This window comes from Echiichthys vipera (assembly GCF_963691815.1).
Source record: "Echiichthys vipera genome assembly, chromosome: 20".
Taxonomy (NCBI): Eukaryota; Metazoa; Chordata; class Actinopteri; order Perciformes; family Trachinidae; genus Echiichthys; species Echiichthys vipera.
This window is the reverse complement of record NC_139845.1, coordinates 14,409,231-14,429,625: the sequence shown is the minus strand read 5'-3', so window position 1 is coordinate 14,429,625 and position 20,395 is coordinate 14,409,231. Positions and strand designations below refer to the sequence as shown.

The 20,395-nt window shown below is 39.2% G+C and overlaps 1 protein-coding gene across 1 annotated transcript; it reads right to left on the bottom strand.

Moving 5' to 3' along the window:
- Positions 1–3,959: 3,959 nt before the first annotated feature.
- il17rel (interleukin 17 receptor E-like) lies at positions 3,960–16,864 on the bottom strand (the record flags this gene model as incomplete). Its single annotated transcript, XM_083935092.1, has 18 exons — positions 16,558–16,864; positions 14,130–14,157; positions 12,659–12,808; positions 11,384–11,490; positions 10,602–10,716; positions 10,216–10,260; positions 9,729–9,868; positions 9,227–9,298; positions 9,081–9,135; positions 8,797–8,960; positions 8,072–8,116; positions 7,311–7,368; positions 7,019–7,164; positions 6,440–6,499; positions 6,283–6,340; positions 4,643–4,774; positions 4,169–4,225; positions 3,960–4,081 (listed from the first exon to the last, which is right to left on the bottom strand). The coding sequence occupies exons 1-18, from the start codon at positions 16,669–16,671 to the stop codon at positions 3,960–3,962; spliced, it is 1,668 nt and encodes a 555-aa protein (XP_083791218.1). The 5' UTR covers positions 16,672–16,864.
- Between the last annotated feature and the right edge of the window lie 3,531 nt (positions 16,865–20,395).

Genomic DNA, 20,395 nt, shown 5'->3' with positions numbered 1-20,395 from the left:
TTGCATTGTCTGTTCTATACATTCTCTGTACTACTACTTTTGTGGTCTTGATTAGCCCTGTGGTCACTTGTTTTGGTTCTACTGTGGTGGTTCTCTGGTTGTACTCTTAGTTGTAGTAGTCGTCTTAGCTGGTGTTGTAATACTTTTAGTTGTAGTAATAGTCTTAGTGGGTGTTGTAATACTTTTAGTTGTAGTAGTAGTCTTAGTTGATGTTGTAATACTTTTAGTTGTAGTAATAATTGTACTCACAGGTGTAGTCACTTCTTCTTCGGGCGCGGCGATCACATCCCTCGCCAGCCCTTCACACAGCAAGTCCATCGTTGTCTTTTCGTACCTTGCACTCCATCATACTTTCACCTTCATCTGACCACCTATTTCTGCAGCTCTAACACTATTCAGTTCATATGTTTTACCAATATTAATTGCTGCATTATCTACTTCCATGATCCATCCACACAACGCCTCTCGCACTACCGGCATGCATTTCACTGCACCCTTGTCCCACACTGACATTCCTAACTTATCAGACCTCCACCCACATATAACTTGCCTACTTTCATCTTTGAGGATTTCTGAAATCGTCACCTCTCTTCTTTCTACCAAACCTGCTCGTTCTTGTGCTGGGAGGTGTAATCTTAACCTCCCTCCTGTTACCACCTCTGTCCTAAGTCCTTCGTTCCCTTCTAACTTCTCTGGTACCTCTGGTCTTGTAACTTGTTCTGGAAGTATTTCTCTCTCTTCCCAAATCCATGCTGTTTGGCTCTGTCTTTTCTTTCCCATTTTTATGCTTTCCTGTTTTAGACGCTCAAATGGGTTTGTAAATTTATTTCTATCTGACAATGTTGGCAGGTGGCACAGAGTGTTTAGTTTTGCATCCTACTCATCTGTTTTAGACTGGTGAATCCCCGTCTGGGGCTGGATCGCCTTTCCTTGTCTCCGACTCCTCCTTTCTGTGGACTCTCACTTGTCGGTACCTGGCTTGGCACGGTTCTGCTTTCCACTGTCATCATACTCTGAACACACAGGAATGTCAGAGTCAGTTTTACCACATTTCTCATCTCCCACTTCTGCCGTTGGGTTCCCTTCAACCTTGATTTCCGTTTTTGTGCATTGGTTCAGATGATACCACGTGGTGCCTTCTTCGACCTGGACAGCTGTCGGCGTGGCCCTGACCACCTGGTACGGTCCTTCCCAACGCGGTTGATGCCACTTCCTCCGGAACACCTTGATCCACACCAAGTCTCCTGGTTTCACTGGCGACTCCCCCTTCTGCTCCAGGCTATCCTCTCATGCTCTTTCCTGTGTGTAGATAGTTCTATGGATCATAGTTAGATGATCATATATGCTTTCAGCTCATTTTGCAATTGTTCAAGCGGTGGTCCTTTAAAAGGACCTCTTAGCTGCGGTGCTGGCATAGGTCGATCTGTAAGCATTTCATGCGGTGTTAAATGCGTTATTCTATGCGTTTGCATGCAATAGCTCATTAGTGCTAGTGGCAAAGCATCTACCCAGTTCAGCTTAGTGGCGGCACAAATTTTGTTTAGCTTAGCCTTCAGGGTTCCATTTACTAGCTCAACCATTCCTTGGCTTTGCGGATGATACACTGCTCCTAAACGTTGTTTGATTCTCAACTGTTGTAGGATACCTTTTGCAACTTTCTGCACAAACGCAGACCCATTGTCAGAGCTGAAATCTGATAGAATCCCAAATCGCAGGATTACTTCTCTTATCAGAAACTTGACAACCATCTCAGCGCTCAAGTCTTTAGATTGTGTAGCTTCAACCCATCTGCTGAATCTGTCGATTACCACAAGCATGTATCTTTTGCCTTGAACTGATTTTATCATATCAACATAGTCCATAACTAGATGTTTAAATGAACCTTCTGGTACTGGAATATGTCCAACAGGTGTTTTCACACCTTTCTTTACACATTACAGAGAGGTCTCACAGCAATCAAGGAAAATTTATTGAATCAAGGTTTGATACACTCATCACAGAGTTCCAAGATCCACAATACAAAAATTCCAATTCCAAGTGTCTCTTAACAGAACTTCCCGTCTTATAACGAGGCTGACAACACTTACACGCCCCGTCAGTTTTTTCCAATAAACACTCAGTACATCAATGGCGTCTACTTGGTGTCCAGACGTCATCATGCCCAAATACAGTTCTATTGTTTTCTAAACAGAATGTGCTTCAGGCCTATGTCCCCAGTACACAGTGACCTCGGCCTGTTATTCACTTTCTCAATCATATTTTCTTCCACAATGTAGTATACATAATGCAAATAATATTTGGTAAAATGTCTGATTTCTTTTTTAGGCCCAATATTCACTCTCTTAGCTCTGTTTTTGGCCGCTACCAACTCCTGAGTCAAAATTCAGGCTTTATTGTCACTAAATGCTCCACTAGCTTGGTGCTAAATTTGTCTGTCTACTGTTTGGTGCTGGCTAGCTTGTATACAGTTGGCTTATTAGAAGTTTTTGGCTTACAAAAGCTGCTGCTGGAAACAAGGTTGATGACAGCGGTGAGAATGCAACAAAACAGTAGAACCAAAACAATGAGCCCGAAAGAGACATATTATATGCTCGTTTATCAGTATAAGCAACACATTTCACTTTACTCATAGTCCTTTGTCGCTTTGGTTATATATTGACAACAGCAGCTAATGTGCTCTTCCATAAATAAAAAAATATTTATTTTATAACAATTCAATTCAATTATATTCAATTCAAAAAACTTTATTTGTCCCCGGGGGGCAATTCAAGGCACACAGAGCAGCAAATAACGACAGTGCAACTATACAAAAACATTTTAACTTATCAACAAGAATAAAGTGTCAAAGAAGAATAAGTGTCAGGATGTTAGTGTGTTAGTACAGGTTAGAATCCAGTCACAGAGTTAGATACGGAGAACATCGTCGGCGTGAGATGTAGAAAGACATGCGTGTATCAGATGTAAGCAGACATGTGAACGGGTGTATATGATCTAAACATGCAGTGGACTGTTGAAACAGGTATAAACAGAACTGTAGTGCAGAAAAGATATAAGTGGACAGTGATCGGATATATAACGTATATTTTTCATTATTTCTATGTGTGTGTGTGGTGTGGGGGGGGTATACTCCATACGAGCTGAATTATGGGACTGTAAAAAACAAATGCAAAAGATTAAGTGGAGTGGAACCTCTAAAGGAAACAGCAAACAGTAGTTCTGGCTTGTCTGAACAAATGTGCTGTGGAAGCCCCAGTAAAATCTAATTTCTAGGAAACTGTTCTGTTGAAGGACACCGGTTGCCTATGGAGGCTGGTGGGAGGCCTCTACAAGGTGTGGACAAAATCAAACAAAACATCGCTGTTGGGTTCAACACAATGTTGTAGTAAATACCAGTTTTCAGAAGCTCTTACTGTTGAGTGATTGACAGATGTGGTGATTAGCTTTGCTGCTCCTGTTTTCTTTATCATTTGTTAATTTAACATTTCAACTGTCACGATTATGTAATGCTGTGAATGATGTGCCAAATGCAAGGCTGTGACTACTAATGCTTAAGATAAAAACATAAGATTTCAAATTATGGACAAAAGTTTATGATAGAAAAAACGTAATGCTTAAAAACCAGGATGGTTTTTTTCATATTTGGCTTTTTTTTATTGAAAATATACATTTATTTTAGGATGGGAAGTTTAGCTGCAAGCTGAATGAATATTTTAACTTAAACTACTTAACTTAAAAAAATGACAATACACACATTACCTTTTACCCAAACACAATACATTAACAATAGCCATTAACTATAACATGCACACTAACCAGCAAATATACAGTAACATATATAACATGTGAAATATCTTTCCAAACTGCAATTAACAGAGAACTCAGTTGGTTTGTGTAACAACTTTACAGTTTTATACTGCACATTGAAAGTAATGCTTATGAATCGGAGCACCGTTTTGTGGTTAGTTTGAGATTAGGTTGGCTTTCTCAGTGTTCCCACACTGCGGTGAATCAGGTATGAGGACCCCTCCATGGAGACGAGCTTGAGTTTGTAATACAGGGACCACACAGTCAAAAGCAGGATCTGTCAAAACAAAGGTTGAGTTCAGGTTCAGCCTTCAGGTATTTCAAAATGCAGACTATGTAGTCAGCACAAATGAGGCAACCTTACTTGTTTGCTTCTCGGAGGTACAGCCTCCATTAGGTTTTTGTTTCCTCTTCTGATACACTAAAGTAGAACACAGGGGGAATTAGATAAGGAAATAGACCAACACAATGACACATTCAGTTGTTTGTTTTTGTTTTGCTTTTTGGCATTTTAGGTTACTGTAAACTATCCATTCACAGAGGAACTCGTACTCCATATCCAGCCCATTGAAAAATGCATCAATCAATCAAACAACTAATGTTGCACACCATGTTATGTACTGTGATGAACAAAGTTATAATCCCCTTCTTTGAGTGTGTAGACTGTGTTTAGGAAGTCCAGGACTAAGCCCTCACGGACTTATTACTAGTGTGCAACTGTGAGTTTGAAGGGTGGAAACTGGAACAGCGCCTAAATCTATTAGTGCCTACATAACAGCCTGTCAACAGTGAAGACAATACTGCAGGCCTGGGCTTGATAGTGTAATCTTCTACTTACCGGTTAACAGCACATGGAGCACCAGAGTGATAATTATAATGCCAGAGAGGCAAACGGCAGCAGGTACAGCGACCCAAGTCATGTCCCAAGAGGCTTGGCTGGGGATGACAGGTCTAAGGGAAGGTGATTGATCTGTGAAGAGAATTTACAGTGTATAGCACTCGGTTGATAGGATTTTATACAGTATGTGGCTTATGTGCTTTATACCAACAGTTGGAAGAGAAGATTGATACGGGAGTGTATATGTTCCATCAATCCTTTTAACATGACGCGTTCTTAGAAATGTTTTCCCTAAATCAAATGTTCAATGTATGTTCCCTGGGTCAATATTTTGAAATCACCCACAGCTCATAGTCTACTGACTCCTTGACACACCCTCAAAATTGCAGGTAAGGCAACTTTCTGGGCATATACTGTTTATCTCCATAGTGGCTGAACAGATTTTTATCATTCTTTATCATTTTTTACCATTCAAACTGCATTTAAAGTATCTTGCTTTGTTATTTTGCAATTTGAAGTTCAAAGATGGCCTTTACTAATCCCTTAACAATATTAGTTTCTATCAAAATAAACCCAGGCCTTTGGAACATACTGTAGGACCCAGGAATCAAGGGGATAATCCCATTGATACAGTAACACTCTTGTATTTTTCTATTCAGTATGTATGGAAGTGTATTGAAAAAGAAAGGGTTGAGAGAGCACTAAACTTATTTGAATGCGAGTCAGTCTACAAGTCAGTATTTAAGATTTCAAAACTTAATTTCGAGTCAATATACTTCCATAAATATGAAGCTGGAGCCAGGAGAAAGTGAGCTTTGCATGGTGAGTGCAAACTGATATGTGGTGGTACGTTATACGAATCAGATATAACGTGTAATTTAGTTAGACTTAAAGGTGCTGGTAGGTGGATTTTCTTTTTAACCTGTGGACAGAGCTAAGCTAGCTGTTTCCCACGATTTCCAGTCTTTATGCTAAGCTAAGCTAACTGGCCGCCGGCTCCAGCTTTATATTGAACAGATGAACATTAAAGTGGTATTAATCTCCCGGCAAGAAATTAATGTAATAAGAGTATGCCCCATTTTTTTAAAAACTATTCCTATAAAACAATGTCTCTTGATGTTAACAAAACAATTACCCGTGTTTATCATACTTTTTAAAGATAATACAACTAGGAGCCTATGCAATCTGCTCCATACAGTTTGTCAGTGTTTTTAGTTCTCAGTTAGGCGTAAAGAAACTAAAGCTCCAAAGTCTTCTTCATTTTCTGCAGAGCCCTTATGTTTATACACAGGGGTTTCATCCATCATTTCACGCACAATTAAAGTGGAGCACATGATGCTGGTTACAGAAAATCCTTTTTTTTCTTCAAAAGTGATGCCAAAAAAACACTAAGGGCAACTTTTAAAGGCACATTCATTTGTGATTACCCTGTTAGAGATTGCGTGAGTAAACATATGGTCTATTACTGCTTCAAACCAAAAAATAAGAAGTGGAAACCATTTGCACTTCAAACTGACGAGGAGCCCCAGGTCAAGAATATTTTAATATCTTAAGGAAAAGGATGGAAAAGAAAGAGTCGGGATGGACCACACAGGATTAATTCCTCTCTTGCTTTTAAGGAGCAGTAAAACCATACTTACTGCACTGCTCAAGACAGTGAATGACTGTGGCAGCAAACTTCACATCGAGCCTCTTCACCTATCCAAATACACAGTGTGTATTCAAAGTCATTGTCTGTCAGAATATGAGGTAAAATTCAGTTGACCTCAAATCATCTATTTATGGAAACAAACATACCTGGAGACAGGTGTTGCATAGTTCCCCTGCCAGTTTCAAGCCAACAGCTTTCTGTTTCTCCTGGGAAAGAGACAAAAGAAACCAAATCCCTCAAGACTTAACTGTTGTTATGGGAGAAGTCCTGGTTCCTGTTTTGCTTTTGCCGTCACCCATGACACATTTCAGTAGTAATTTAGGAGAGAGATGATGAATTCATGAAGCATTACTGTCAGAGTGCAAACACACACGTCCTGCAACAGCTACTGTTACAACAGCTACCGAAAACATGTTTTTACAAGCAAATGTTGGCAGATACCCTTAGATTAAAGGCATAATTACTTTTGATTATTTTGGGGGTTCTCTTAACAAATAGTGTTTTGAAGCTACACCACCTTTGAGAAAAAGTGTCGCTTTCCGGTACAATACAAAGGATTTCTCTAACAAACAGTAATTCGATATACAAGAAGCTGCCGTCATGCAAACATGTTGTAACAGCTACTTCATAGAACTAACGCAGGTGCTTTCATACAGAGCACTGGTCATTAAAAGTTTTGATATGTATGAAAAGGAGATGAATCATATGTTCTATTTGATACCTACCAGGTGCATGGTTTGAGTGTTGGTGATCTGGCACACAGTAGAGCCTTCAGACTTCACACACAGCCCCACAGAAAACGTTGCAGCGATCTGTGACAGCATCTTCACATCTTTCTGACCTTGTTGTGTGGTCACAACCACCTCCCATGCTGGAAAGTATTGCAATTATCATAAATGACCAATTCTACAACACAGCATTGCATCATATCTGTCATTATCTTCATGACGAAAATGAAAGAGGTAATAGGAGGTAGATTTATTGCCATAGACATGATGATGTGACAAAAAGTGGTACCTTGGAATCTGGCATCAGCAAAGGGGCACCTGATCCAGGACTGAGCGCCTGCAGTAAACTGAAGAACAGAGTTCGCACAATTATATTTTCTAGTGCTCTTTATCCAGCAGTTATATAAAGCTCATAAACATTACACACACAAGAAAACAAGAAAGGGATCTAAATTGAGAATTTGCATCATAGAGTATATTAAACACACGCACATATAGTACCGGTGAACTGCTTTACCACTGTAGGAAATCTGTGGAGAACAATAGAAGCAGTATAGCCTACTTCTGCTTTGTGGTTAAGTTACCAGTTAACGCTCTTTGCTGAACTGAGCTAGAAAAGAGAGTTTTTTCTTCTTTATTATTAGCCTACAGTTAAGCCAGCATGTTCTGTCTAAAGGTAATCAAACCAAACCCTTTTCAGGAAAAGCGGGGAACATCTGAACATTTTTTAAAAGAGGGTCAGATGTTTCCCGGTCATATACAAAGCGAGGAACATAGGACCCGGGGAACACCAGAGTAGTATCAAACCTCTAATCTAACCCTCTGCAAGAAAAGTTATAAATATATTTCCCAACATGTCCAAGTATTACGCTACGTCAACACAGACGGACAGACAGACTATTTATTTGTTCTACGCTAACATCTATGCCTTCATAAAAAAAACAGTTGCACAGTTGCCACTGCTGGTGCTAAGATGTAAACAGAAATGAGTACAGTGTCCCTTTAATACAGTGAAACTCCCAATGAGCCAAAGGGAAATGTGATCATTACCTTCATGCACAGCTGAGCGTGTGGATCCACCTTAGTAAATGTTATCTGAAAAGCAAAAATTGATCAAATTTTACACAGATATAGATACACAATAATACACAGAGCAGCAATTTAAGTACATTGTTTAAATCAAACTGACTAAATGCTAGGCTACTAAAGTTGTTGTTTATTAGGTCAGCTGGATTATGCTTTCACATAGCTCACTACTTGCGTCACTGGCTATTTTTATACTAAAAGAGAATTCCCTTCTCAAGTGACATAGCCTTGGGGTTTATTCCATGATGATGGCTATCCAAAAATACAATCTCACTTTCGTTTAAGGATTAACGGGTGTGCAGGCTATCCCTTCGTGGAGTTGCACGTGTGTAGCAAGTGTTTGGATAAGTTTTATACGGGTCTAATACAACATTTTCATGAGCTCAAGTGAGAGATTTGAATAAACTTATTCTCACTTTGATTTATTTTCAAAAGAAACAGTTGTGACGCCTAGCCAAGTGCAATAGCCATCAGTTAACTTTAATATGTAAACACTTTTCTATCACATCATGTATGAGGTCAGACGAAGGGCTGCTGTCGTCATAACTTCTTTAAGTGCTTAGTCATTAAAGAAGACATCAGAAGAATTATTCTTTGCTTATCGCCTGAACACCAACTTCTAGTGAGTTGTGACCATAACAAACCTTGCAAGGTATATAAAGTGGTTTCAACATGTCGGAGACTTGTACCTTTTCTCTGCTAACGTTCTGTGAGGCATGAGGCAGATCCACACAGATGCCGTCCTCTCTTCTCTGACACAACGCAACCACAGCAGCTACTGGACAGGCGGGCTCCCATGATAGCGTCTCCTCCAGTGGATCAAAGTTAATTCCAAACCAGAGCTCCTCAAGACCTGCAGGCAGGTGAGGTAACAATCTTTTCAAATGATATGGTATCAGTTCTGAAGTACTACAGCATATATGCTCTATTTACCACGGAATTTGACGTGACAAAAAGCAATCAAGTGACTCACGTTCTTTGAAGGGGCAGACCTGGACTCTGGGGGCATCCATCATTACTGACCATCCCTGTCAAGGAATTCATTACAAACAGGTTTAGTCCCTTTTCCTGGAAGTGATTACTTATAGAAAGAAATCATAAGTGCTTAGTGAACTTTACCTCAATGCAGAGGCAGGGCAAAGGTCGAGAGTACGGGAGGGTGGCGCTCTTTACGGGTTCCCCCTTCTTTATCTGGAAGGTAAACAAAGCTTTATACCATTTATCCATCTTACTTTGGCATGTATATGAGCATGGGTTTCGTGTTTGATGATTCTTGGGGATTCCTGAGCCACATTGATTAATTAACTACATTTTTTTCCACTGGCAGAGACTGATACAAGCGAGCTAGAAGAGTTTTGAAGAGCATTCCAACTAGACTGTTTGTAGTGGTGAATATGCCACTGCATTAGTCACATTCACCTTTGCTCTCTTAAATATTTACAGAGAATTAAAGGAAGTGGGTGAGTGAGTGAGGAGATTTGAACTTTACAAATAATAAGTGAACGACCTGCTGAGTTAGCAGGAGACATCCAAAAATTTGCTGGGATAGTCACAGTGGACGCTTCATTTCCATAGGAACCTGCCTATTTTAAGTGATGATTATGATATTACAAAAACTAACCAGTGTACTGGCCCCAGTGCCAACGCAGATGAAATCCTTATGGCACAGACGGAGATAGTAGTCGTGATCTTCCAGCATGTCCGACACACTGATGTCCAGCTCCTTCCTCTCTGGCTTTACGTCATACGAAAGCCTCCCAGCTGAACCAGACAGTGGTCAATGTTAGTGAGAGATTTGGGTCATAGGTGCATGTGAGAGCCTACTTTAGGTTTCCCCAAAACAAATCTCAGAGGTCATCTTTGCTTTTTGTCTTCTTGAATAGTGGATAGTTTTACTTCTTTGGGTCTCTAAAATGTATTCAATAAATCTGGAAGGAGAGAGTCACTCTTTGATTAAATTGCTTTAGACTAAGTGACCCACAAAGGAACGTAACTAGATTTGGCTTTTTTTTAAAGGCTAAAAAGACGAAAGGCAAAAATGGTGGAGACCATTGTATGTTAAGCATAATGATGAAAAATAGTTCATTTTAGAAAGAATATGTACTCACTGATGCATTCTGGGACATGCCTTTGCAAATCTTTACTGATGCATTCTGTGGAGAAATTTAACAATATTGAACAGAGATTGTTATAAAGATTACAGCAAGACAAACATGACATAACCCTTTTGTGTGCATCTTTTACATAATATGTATTTACTACACTACAGTTTACTCCATTATAAATCATTCACCTTAATCTTAACATAACTCTGTATTATATCTTCCTTATGCCACTTATTCCTATCAATAACAAGGAAACACCTCAGAGTTTACACAGCATCATTCAGTTCCTTAAACTATTTTCTATGTAATACAATCCATCTGCAGCTACTTGATTTCCAGTCCCATTCCTATAATTGTGTGTATTTCTCCAAACATTCATGTGTTCTTACCTGGAGCTTCATAGGTGCCTGTCCAGGTCACACCACAGTAGCTCGGCACAGTTTTCATAGTTACTTGCACATGTTGGCTCGGAGAAATGTCAGTGCAATCATTCTCCACCTCCACCTTCAGGAAAAGGGCAAATAGAAAGACACAGTCAGATGTCTGCCGTGGTTCAGAAATGTCATCGTGGAAACTGTTGACCCATATCGACCTACGAAAAAGTAGATTATGTGAGTCAGAAACTTTCTGTGTCAACTCCCAAACTGTTCTAGTTTGACTTTTCAGAGATAACCGCTTAAATATTATATAAGTAAATGCAACATACATTAAAGTAATTGTCTTTTAAAGTCATGACTGATCTGTCATCTGACATTTTGTGCTCAAGAATTTGAGAAATGAAATCACACTTAAGATTTTACAGGAAAATATCTTTACAAATCTGCTGTTCTGACAATGGAATTTTATGGTATGGTTCGAATCCCAGCTGGGGCCCTTCTGTGTGGTGTTTGCATGTTCTCCCCCTGTCTGCATGGGTTTTCCTTCCACAGTCCAAAGACATGCACGTGACTCTAAATTGCCCATAGGGGCGAATGTGAGTGTGGTTGGTTGGTTGTCTCTGTTTGTCTATATGTGCCCTGTGATAGACTGGCGTCCTGTGTTGCCATGAACACTGGCAAGACAGGAAATTTACTTTTGCATCACACAATTATATATATATATATATATATATATATATATATATTAATAAAAATAATATGTCAAATGATGTCTGTGGTGCTGTTAACAGTACCAGCAGTCCAGATAGTCTTTCTCTTGATGCTCTTGTGAATCTGATCATTCGGCAGTTGGCCATCATCCCTGCAGTGGCTGTGCAGATGGACACACCTTGGATGGACTCTGGTGAGAAAAGTAAAGCCAGTAACTGTTAACCAGCTAGTTAACCATTCAAAAACTATTCATGCATTTCAGTGAGTCATCATTATTTTGGATGTCATACAGGAAGAACAGCGAGTCATTTTATTGTCTGAGTGGACTTAATACTCAGATAGGATCCAAGGGTTTTCCCCGCTCCAGCCCGGACAGTGAGGATATCCGCAGAGAATATTATAGTGTTCCAGCATATGAGTTTTGACACACACCTTATCAGATCAAGTCAATGTATGAAATCAGGAACATATAATGTTAATTGACATACGCATGCTGCACAAAAGCAGAAGTTTGATCATGGAAAGTAGTTAGTTTAAATAAGACTTCCTTCACCGGCAATCTGCACTTTACACAATGCTTTTAAATGTACCATCAGTGATAAACACCGCTTAACATGACATGACTTGTCCCACGTTAGCTTGACCACATTCAAAGAGTGTCATATGAAACTTCCTCATTAAAACGTTGTTCATCAAGAAGAAGATATGTCACAACTTCTCTAGGTGAGAGGGTCAGATTTACAGAGTTCACCTAGAAAATAAAGACGTGTGGTCAGTAGTTAGCCACTAATAGCTAAATCCTATCAACCTACTGCTATTCTCACAAATAAAGGCATAGAAATCCCCAAAATACTCCTTAAAAGAAAACCAAAACAGCTGATCGGTATATGTAGTCCCTAAATCAAGAACATCAGGACAATAGTGAGTCCCTGCACTTCCCCTAGCGTTTGTGTGCATATAGCTTCTTGTGGAGGGCAAATGGACCTAGCATACGCAAGGTAGCACACGAACGTGGAGTCAAAAGTAAGTATATCCTCTTGTTAAGCAGATTTCTCCTCCTGGTGCTAGCTAGTTTTAAGTTCAAACAAAGAAAATCTCAAGAATCTGGTTGGATGTGTTTTAAGGTAATATTGTGTCGCTAGGTGCCAGAATCTTCAGTAACGTAATACATTTCCCTGCTAAACTCAATTAGTCACTTACTTAACTACGAGCTAATGCAGTAACTCTTCATCAGAGTTTCCCACCTCATGGATGATCAAAGTTCAAAATTGTTGGAGAGCTGTCAGCTCAACTGGCAAATTAATAGCATTTTTTAAATAAAAGCAGAGTTTGCATTTCAAGTCATCACATTTACATACCAGTGAGTTGTAATGTGGTTTTGATTCTGAGGTGTAGGGAGCACTTCTGCCTCCCTTCACAACTCATGACTGTGGAGAGGCTGATGTTGTGGAACAATGAGGAGGGGCTGAGACCTTCAAGGGGGTTCTGACACGGAGGAGGAAACCAGTCTACACAGGACAGGGACAGAAATAAATCATATGTGTAACATCATCTTGCAGGGTAATCATGTTGCCTTGTCACAGAATAGTCACCAAACAATGTCAAGTTTTCATCATGTCTAGTTGGCTGTTTCTGCTGTCACACTCCCAATGAAGGTTTTTCCACAGAAACACCCTGCCATGTCAAATTAAGTCTAAACTGTGCAGTCCAAATGTGGCTATGCTTTTCCTTCCTCTATTGTTCATAGAGAAGAACAAAACACACCAACAGTACGTACCAACCTGCCATCATTGTCTGTTATGCAGAGCATTGTGATCATCTTTGGCATGCCTTCACTGGTTTAATTTGACGCCCACATGCTTGTCAAAGGTGCACATCAGGAAGGTATCCTTGCATTTAAAGCTTTTGTGTTTTGATAGGTGTTTGCTTTGAATGCAATATTTAAACCTGAGTGAAGTTTCTTTGGCAACATAAAGCACGTTGAGGTGCTGTATAAATACTTTGAAAGTATCAAAATAATCCACACAGAAACAAACACAGCTCATATTCATAAACTGTGTCTTTAAATGATGTCAGGACCTCTGTATGGTTGAGATGTCACAACTATACTATATATAATAAAAGTGCCACTGCAGTGCTGTTATAGTCATTCCCCGGCTGCAATTATGCACACATGACCATTGGTCTTTCCTTTCCTTCTCAAATTGTCACAATTACATTTTCATCAGGCAAATTTCAAAGATTTCTCCGGGGAGAAACCCCCCAACCCCCACCTGAAGAAGAATTTCTTCATTTATCCTGCAACAGGGAAATATAATTTTTTCACTCTTATTATTAATCATGTTACACACACAGGCCCGAAATACACACACATGCACAAACAGGACCTATATACATGCAATTAAGGAGAGATGTTAGAGCAGTTAAGAGTTAACAGCACCTCAGCAGTGCCCAGGTGATGAACTGTCAGTCCACAATCCATACATGGTCCACACAGAGACTTGAACCAGCGACCCTACGGTTCCCAGCCAACTCAACTACGGACTGAGCTACTGCCACCCCAGAAGACTCTGACCTCTGGGCTACAGCCCTGAATGTTTTCACTAGCTAGCGACACGCCTGGTGCAGAAGACGCAAAAGACCCATAAAGGCTAAATAATGTGTATTTTTTAATATTAGAGCATGTTCTATAGTAGAAACCCAAAATACAAGTATGAACTTTAAAATGACCATTATATGTCCCCTTTAAATACTTTTTTAATGTGTAGAATCCTGTCTTGTGTACATGCACGAGTGCAGGTGATGTAGCAGCACTGTGCCTCTACTCACTGTCTGGCTTGGTCCTGCAGTGAAGGTCCTGCAAGGAGAAAGAGTGAGAGAGAGACACACAGAGAGAGAGACAGAGAAACAGAGAGAGAGAGAGAGAGAGAGAGAGAGAGAGAGAGAGAAACGCCCTTTCTGTGAATCCTTTTGAAGAGGAGCACCAATAATAAAGTAAGTCTTCACAATGAGAACAAAGGTAGCACCTCTCCTGAACAGGGATTTCCCATACACATACATAAGGAGCTTTTATATCCTCATTGCTCCTTCAGATAAAAACCAAACCTGTTTGTGCTTTTGCTGCAGTTTCTTCTGGTCTTTTGGTGTATTAATTTGAGCCTGTGCTAAATGTGCTATAGTTCAATTCCAGACATCATTAACACAGTGATGCAACAGTGTGCATCACCAAGGTTATTATGCACAATTTGTTTAGGCTCACTTCCAGATCTTTGTGTAATACATCCTTGATTATTCAGGAAATATGCCCTGTGGAAACAACTCCTCCCATTCACACTATTCCTGCACCCAGTGATGACTGATGGTGTATGTCACAGGGGTGTCAAACTGATCCAGTAAAGGGCCGTGTGGCTGCAGGTTTTCAGTCCAACCAAGCAAAACACACCTGGTCCCACAAATCAACTGTGTGAAGGCATTTCAGATGATTGAGTAAGTCGAGTTAGATGTGTTCTTGCTTGGTTCGAATGAAAACCTGCAGCCACTGGATCAGTTTGACACACCTGGTGTATGACGTTTATGTCATGAATGACGGAATGCTTTTTTCTAAACCAATTAAGGATGTTTTTTGAATGTCTGCATAATTCACACTGGGCTTACATCTGGCCTACCTTAATTTATGTTAATGTTAAGGTACGAATACCTGTGGAAAACTTGCAAAAGAGAAAGCATGTGACTTTATTGTGCACTGCAACACACAGAGAAGAAAAGATACAGCTAAAATCTTCAAAGTTTAAAATTCTATAAGTGGGGGTACTCACCTATTGCCAGTGAATTACCTACAGTAGATGGCATTTGGCATATCCCTAGCATGGAGAGCAGGCAGGAGTACAGGCATGGAAGCTAAGAAATGTACTGCTGTGGATGGGGCAGCAGCTAAACGTGAGAAGCTCAAAACTTAATTTCCAACTTTTAACATCACTTATGTTATTTGATATTACTCATACTTGTTTTATGTTTTTTGTATCTTTTTTAAAAAGTATTATTATTATTAATGTGTTTTATAGCATCCTATTTTATCTTTTTAGGATTTTTTATTGTATTGTTATTCGCATTTCTTTGCTTTCTGTATTAATGCCTGTGTTATTGATTCATTTTGGGGTTTTTTGTAAAGCACTTTGAGCTGCATTTTTTGTTATGAAAGGTGCTTCAGAAATATTTTATTATTATATATTATTATTATCCTCAAAGAAGGACCACAGCTGCCTTGATTGGTTAGTTTGTTTGTCAGTTTTTCTTTTAGTTCCTAACCCTTTCCAAACATCAAAGTCACACAATAACACAAATAACAAACTAACTGATTAAGGCAGTGGTGGCCCAGCAACCCCCATACTTCAGCAAGATAAAATGTTGTCAATGTAGTTTGGTGGCTTTGATAAGAGCATAAATTATAGCTTCAATTTTCCCATGTGTTCATTTAAACAACAATACATTTCTTAGGTACCGTGCTTGTCCTCCTGCATGTTTCTCAAAAAAAAGAGGGTGTGCCGACCACCATCTACTGTAGATAAGACACTGATTATGGATAAGCACCTCATACAAACCCACTTCAAAAAATCTGAACTGTCGCTTTAAGGTCAATGAAAGAGAAGGAAGCATGCTAAGGTAGGAAGGTAAATGTTATTTATTCACTCACAGCTGTTTCGCCTTCTGACTTTGGCTTGAGTAGAGGATAACTCTTTACAGGATTTGAAAAATTCTGTACCTTAAAGCCAACCTTAACATGCATGCCCGCTGTAAGATGCGCTTGCTCCCCTTTGCATGATTATACAAAATGTGTCATTGAGTCAAAAAGTGAGTCACACAGGAAGGTGTCTGTGTCAGGAATTGGCTTTAACGGCAGTACACAATCTTTCATCTTAATTAAACTGACTCATGCTTATGAGCCCTAAAGGACATCCATACTCAAGGTTTACCTCAAAAGCCCTGTCTTCTCAAAACTGGGCAGAAGGCTGTGTTATTAATTAGTAGCTGTAGCATTACAGGTAGTAGTAGTAGTAGTAGTAACACATTAAGTATGATAGTCATGTGTATATTTCTTTCACCTGCTGGAAACAATACAATAAGCAGCAATATTATTGTATTCTATACTGTTGTATTAGCAGCAGCAGAAATAGCAGGAAGTAATAATAGCACTATATTTAGAAGTTCAGAGTCAGCCTGTCTGTGGATATGTCTGACAATGTATATAATGCAGTTTTACCTGATAACACCTGGTGCCACAGTCCTCTATCCTCTCCAGTCCTGTGCTTTCTGCTCCAGCTCCATTCAGACTCAAACAGCAGTAAGAAATCAGCAGGGCAAACCACAGGGTCATTTTCACTAGCTAACACTTTTTCTATGCTCTGTTTTTCTGGGTCCTGTAATCTGTTACTTTCTTCTTTTGCTTCTTCTTCTTAATGTCCCCCTTCTTTACTCCATTTCCTGCTGGGGCCGAGTGGCAGCATCAGAGGCCTGGTTTGACAGGTAGTCGGATGTTGAGGAGGCTCTCCTGTTTATTTTGTCCTGAGTTGGGATGATATCCAGTGGGGCAGAGCCAAGCACACAGAGAGTGACACACACACCAGGGAACCCAGTGGATTTAAATATCCCTCAGTGGAGGTGGAGCTTCTGTGGTTTGACACAAACATCAATGCTTTTCCTCTTTGGCAACATTTCCAATAAGGTTTTAGTGGCTGGTTATAGGGGTCACAATACACATCCTTGTGCCTTCTTTATTCACTGTTTATAATGGCAGAATTGACTGGAATAGCAGTGAACCATTATTAGCTGGAAATGCACACACACACACACACACACACACACACACACACACACACACACACACACACACACACACACACACACACACACACAAAGGTTTCAAGCAGAAAATCTTTATTGGGATTTGCTGGAAATTAGAAAGATATCACAATTTGCAACATGCAGCTTTTCACTGAAAGAAAATATTTTACCTTGACTGTAAATGCAGTCCTACTGTTCAGTCTGGCTCAAGTCAAAAAAGGAAAGAAAAATTGGGATAGAGTTTTTCTTATAAGTTCACTAGCGGGTCAAATTTCTGTGGAACAGACTTATACCCAAGGCCATCAGTTAGCCAAAACAGTGGCCCCTGACATTTAACTCCCCCACAGAGAACACTTCCTCTTGGCTTTATGTTGCATCTGCATGCTTAACATGGGCAACACACTGCAGTGCTGAAATGAAGATGATATCACTTAAGGAGTTTGTACATATTTTTTTTTAAAAGAGTATTCATTTCTTATAATGACTGATTTTCTGGCTACTTGGGAGTTGTGAATACAACACTGACATATTGTCACCTTTTAATTGGATCTTGTTAGCAAACAGTTCCTTATTTACACATCCAGGGGTTACAGATTACAGTAGCATCGTTAGCATTTACTGTATGTGCAATTTTGTTTCTGGCCATCTGGTGAAGTCCAATATTTACTCTCCTTTTAGCTTTCAACCAACTGCTGAGGATATCTGGGTCTTTAGCAGGTGAATGCACCACTATGTTCACCAGCTAGTTGCTAACTGTGCCTGTCTGCTATTTGGTGCAGGAAGTGTACAGTGGATTTGCAGAGCTTATATTTGTGTGCTGAAAACAGCATCTGACTTAGGCAAAAAACAACACAATGAGAGCAATGAGAGTACCCCCAAATCATTTCACATTATAGAGTCATATGGCCTGCTCTTATTAGTGTTATTCTTTTAAATCATTGGGTCTGTAAAAGCTTTTTAAAATAATTTTATTCTTTTACTTTAATGCTTGTAAACATGTTCTAAAGGAGACCCAACATATAAGTAAAACTCTTCCTTTTGCACTATATAACAATTGTTGTATTTCCTTCTAAATACTGAGTAACAGGCAACACTGAAGCAAGTCAAGCATGAACACTTCTCACGTCATGTAATTTTTCTTTTTTTACTGTCATAAATAACTACTTGTACTGCCCGTAGCAGAATATGCTGTTACGGGGAGAAGTCATCGCAAAACAACTAAGGAAAGTCCTGAGGCAATATGTGAACTTCCTACCACTCTAATGCTGGGAATAACACAGGGAAGAGATATCACATATAGTTTCCAAGCACTTAACAAATAAATCTCAGGTTATTCGATTGTCTTGATGGTGGTTATTTACTGGTGCAGGGTAAACCCATGCAGAAAGACTGTGTGTCAACAGTGACACTGCAATACCGCTGCAAGAGCCACAGCTTCAGTTGTGCTTTACTCTCAGGCACTGCACTTCTTTTAAATGCAGTGTTGCAATAACATCAACGTAAGACCATAAAAAAAAAGTTCAGGCAATGGAACAAGCAAAGTGATAACCGCCATGCTCACTTTCAGTTCAAGCTAAATTGAGGGGGATTCTCGGAGTTCATGGCCTTAAATCATAATATAAATACACTGACACGCTGTCAGATAAAACAACACATTGACTTTTGGCTCAGTTATTTATTCAGTTGCCTTATAATAGTAGTGATTATGCAGCTATGTAACCATTGTTGTGCCTACTTAATTGGCCCTTAGCCCAGTTTGTGACTCCTTTGAGCTTCCTCAAAGAAAAAAATTGATTAAGGAGCTATTGACATAAGAATATTAATTGGAGTGTTCCTTGTTACTTTTTACAGAAGAGCACTATAATATGGTTTGAAGCATTTCCTGAACAAACACTGTTAAAGAAAGTCCTTTGGCACTGTTATCAGTAAAGCTGTTTTTTGGGTGTAATGGCTCTATCTACTGGGCTTTGGTGTGTATTACAATGCCTTTTTGCTGTTTGTCCCAAAGTCATGACAGTGACCACATACATTTGGTTTCTATGGGTAATAATGAAGTTATGAATGTTAGTCATTAATTTATGATAAGTCATAAGTTTTAATTTATAATGATCCAGGTAATTTTAGGTAATTCAATAATAAAGACTCAAGGAGTTCTCTTTTTATAGCCTGGTACATCATCAAGTCTACAGTTTTTGTTGTCATAAATCAGCGATTACTCCACTGGAATTATCCATCATGTTGTTATTAAATTGATTTTTAGATGCACTGCAGCTCTTTTCCAAAAATGTAAGTGCCCATCAAAGGTACACTGGAGGGTGTCCTCCTGGCGAATTAAAAAAAACTATAGCTAAAGCAAATTCTGCTGCATTTTCTTGTTTATGTACAGAAATAATGTATTATCAATTAATAAAAACATTAATTATAAACTCTCTGTAAGTAGTTTGTAAATAAGCTTACTATTTTGCTTATGCCAAATAAGGAAATGGTACAAGCAAACAAAATAATAATAATGACAATAATAGTAATAATAATAATAGTAATAATAATAATAATAATAATAATAATAATAATAATAATAATAATAATAATAATAATAATAATAATAATAATAATAATAGGAGAAAAAGAAGAAGAAGAAGAAGAAGAAGAAGAAGAAGAAGAAGAAGTGGAGAACTAATTCGCTTTTATTATTGTAGTAAGTGTAAAAAGTCCGGGACACAATGTGCTGTGCGTAATTACGCACGGGTCAAGTAGCTTGTATCTTAAATAATTCGTGAGTTTTCTAGACACCAGAGTAGTGAGCTATTCCATCGCTTTGGAGTGAAACATTTTCTCTCGGCTTGCTCCCTAAACTCCACCAAAGACCCTTTTTTTTCATCGGAAAACTACTTTTTTTTGCGATCATCAAAATAATTCCAGTCCTGGTCCTGTAGCCTTTGTCCACCATCATGTAGGTGTCCAGTAACCTATCAAGCGTCCCATTGTAATAACGTATTTATTTTCGTTTAGGATAATCTACAGTAAGGGCGGGGTTGCTATAGCCTACATGTGCCTGACTTACCTTTAACCTACTGTCAACCACTGTAAACTGCTCATCCTGCACTGAGAGACTTATCAATCTTTGCTCATCCTGCACTGCAAAAAATATCAGTCACAACAAGTCATTTGGCCTGTGCAGCATTGGCATCTGGTCTTACATGGATATGTTAAACTGTCTATTAAAAGCAATGCCACTTCTTTCCAGTGCAGTATTTTGG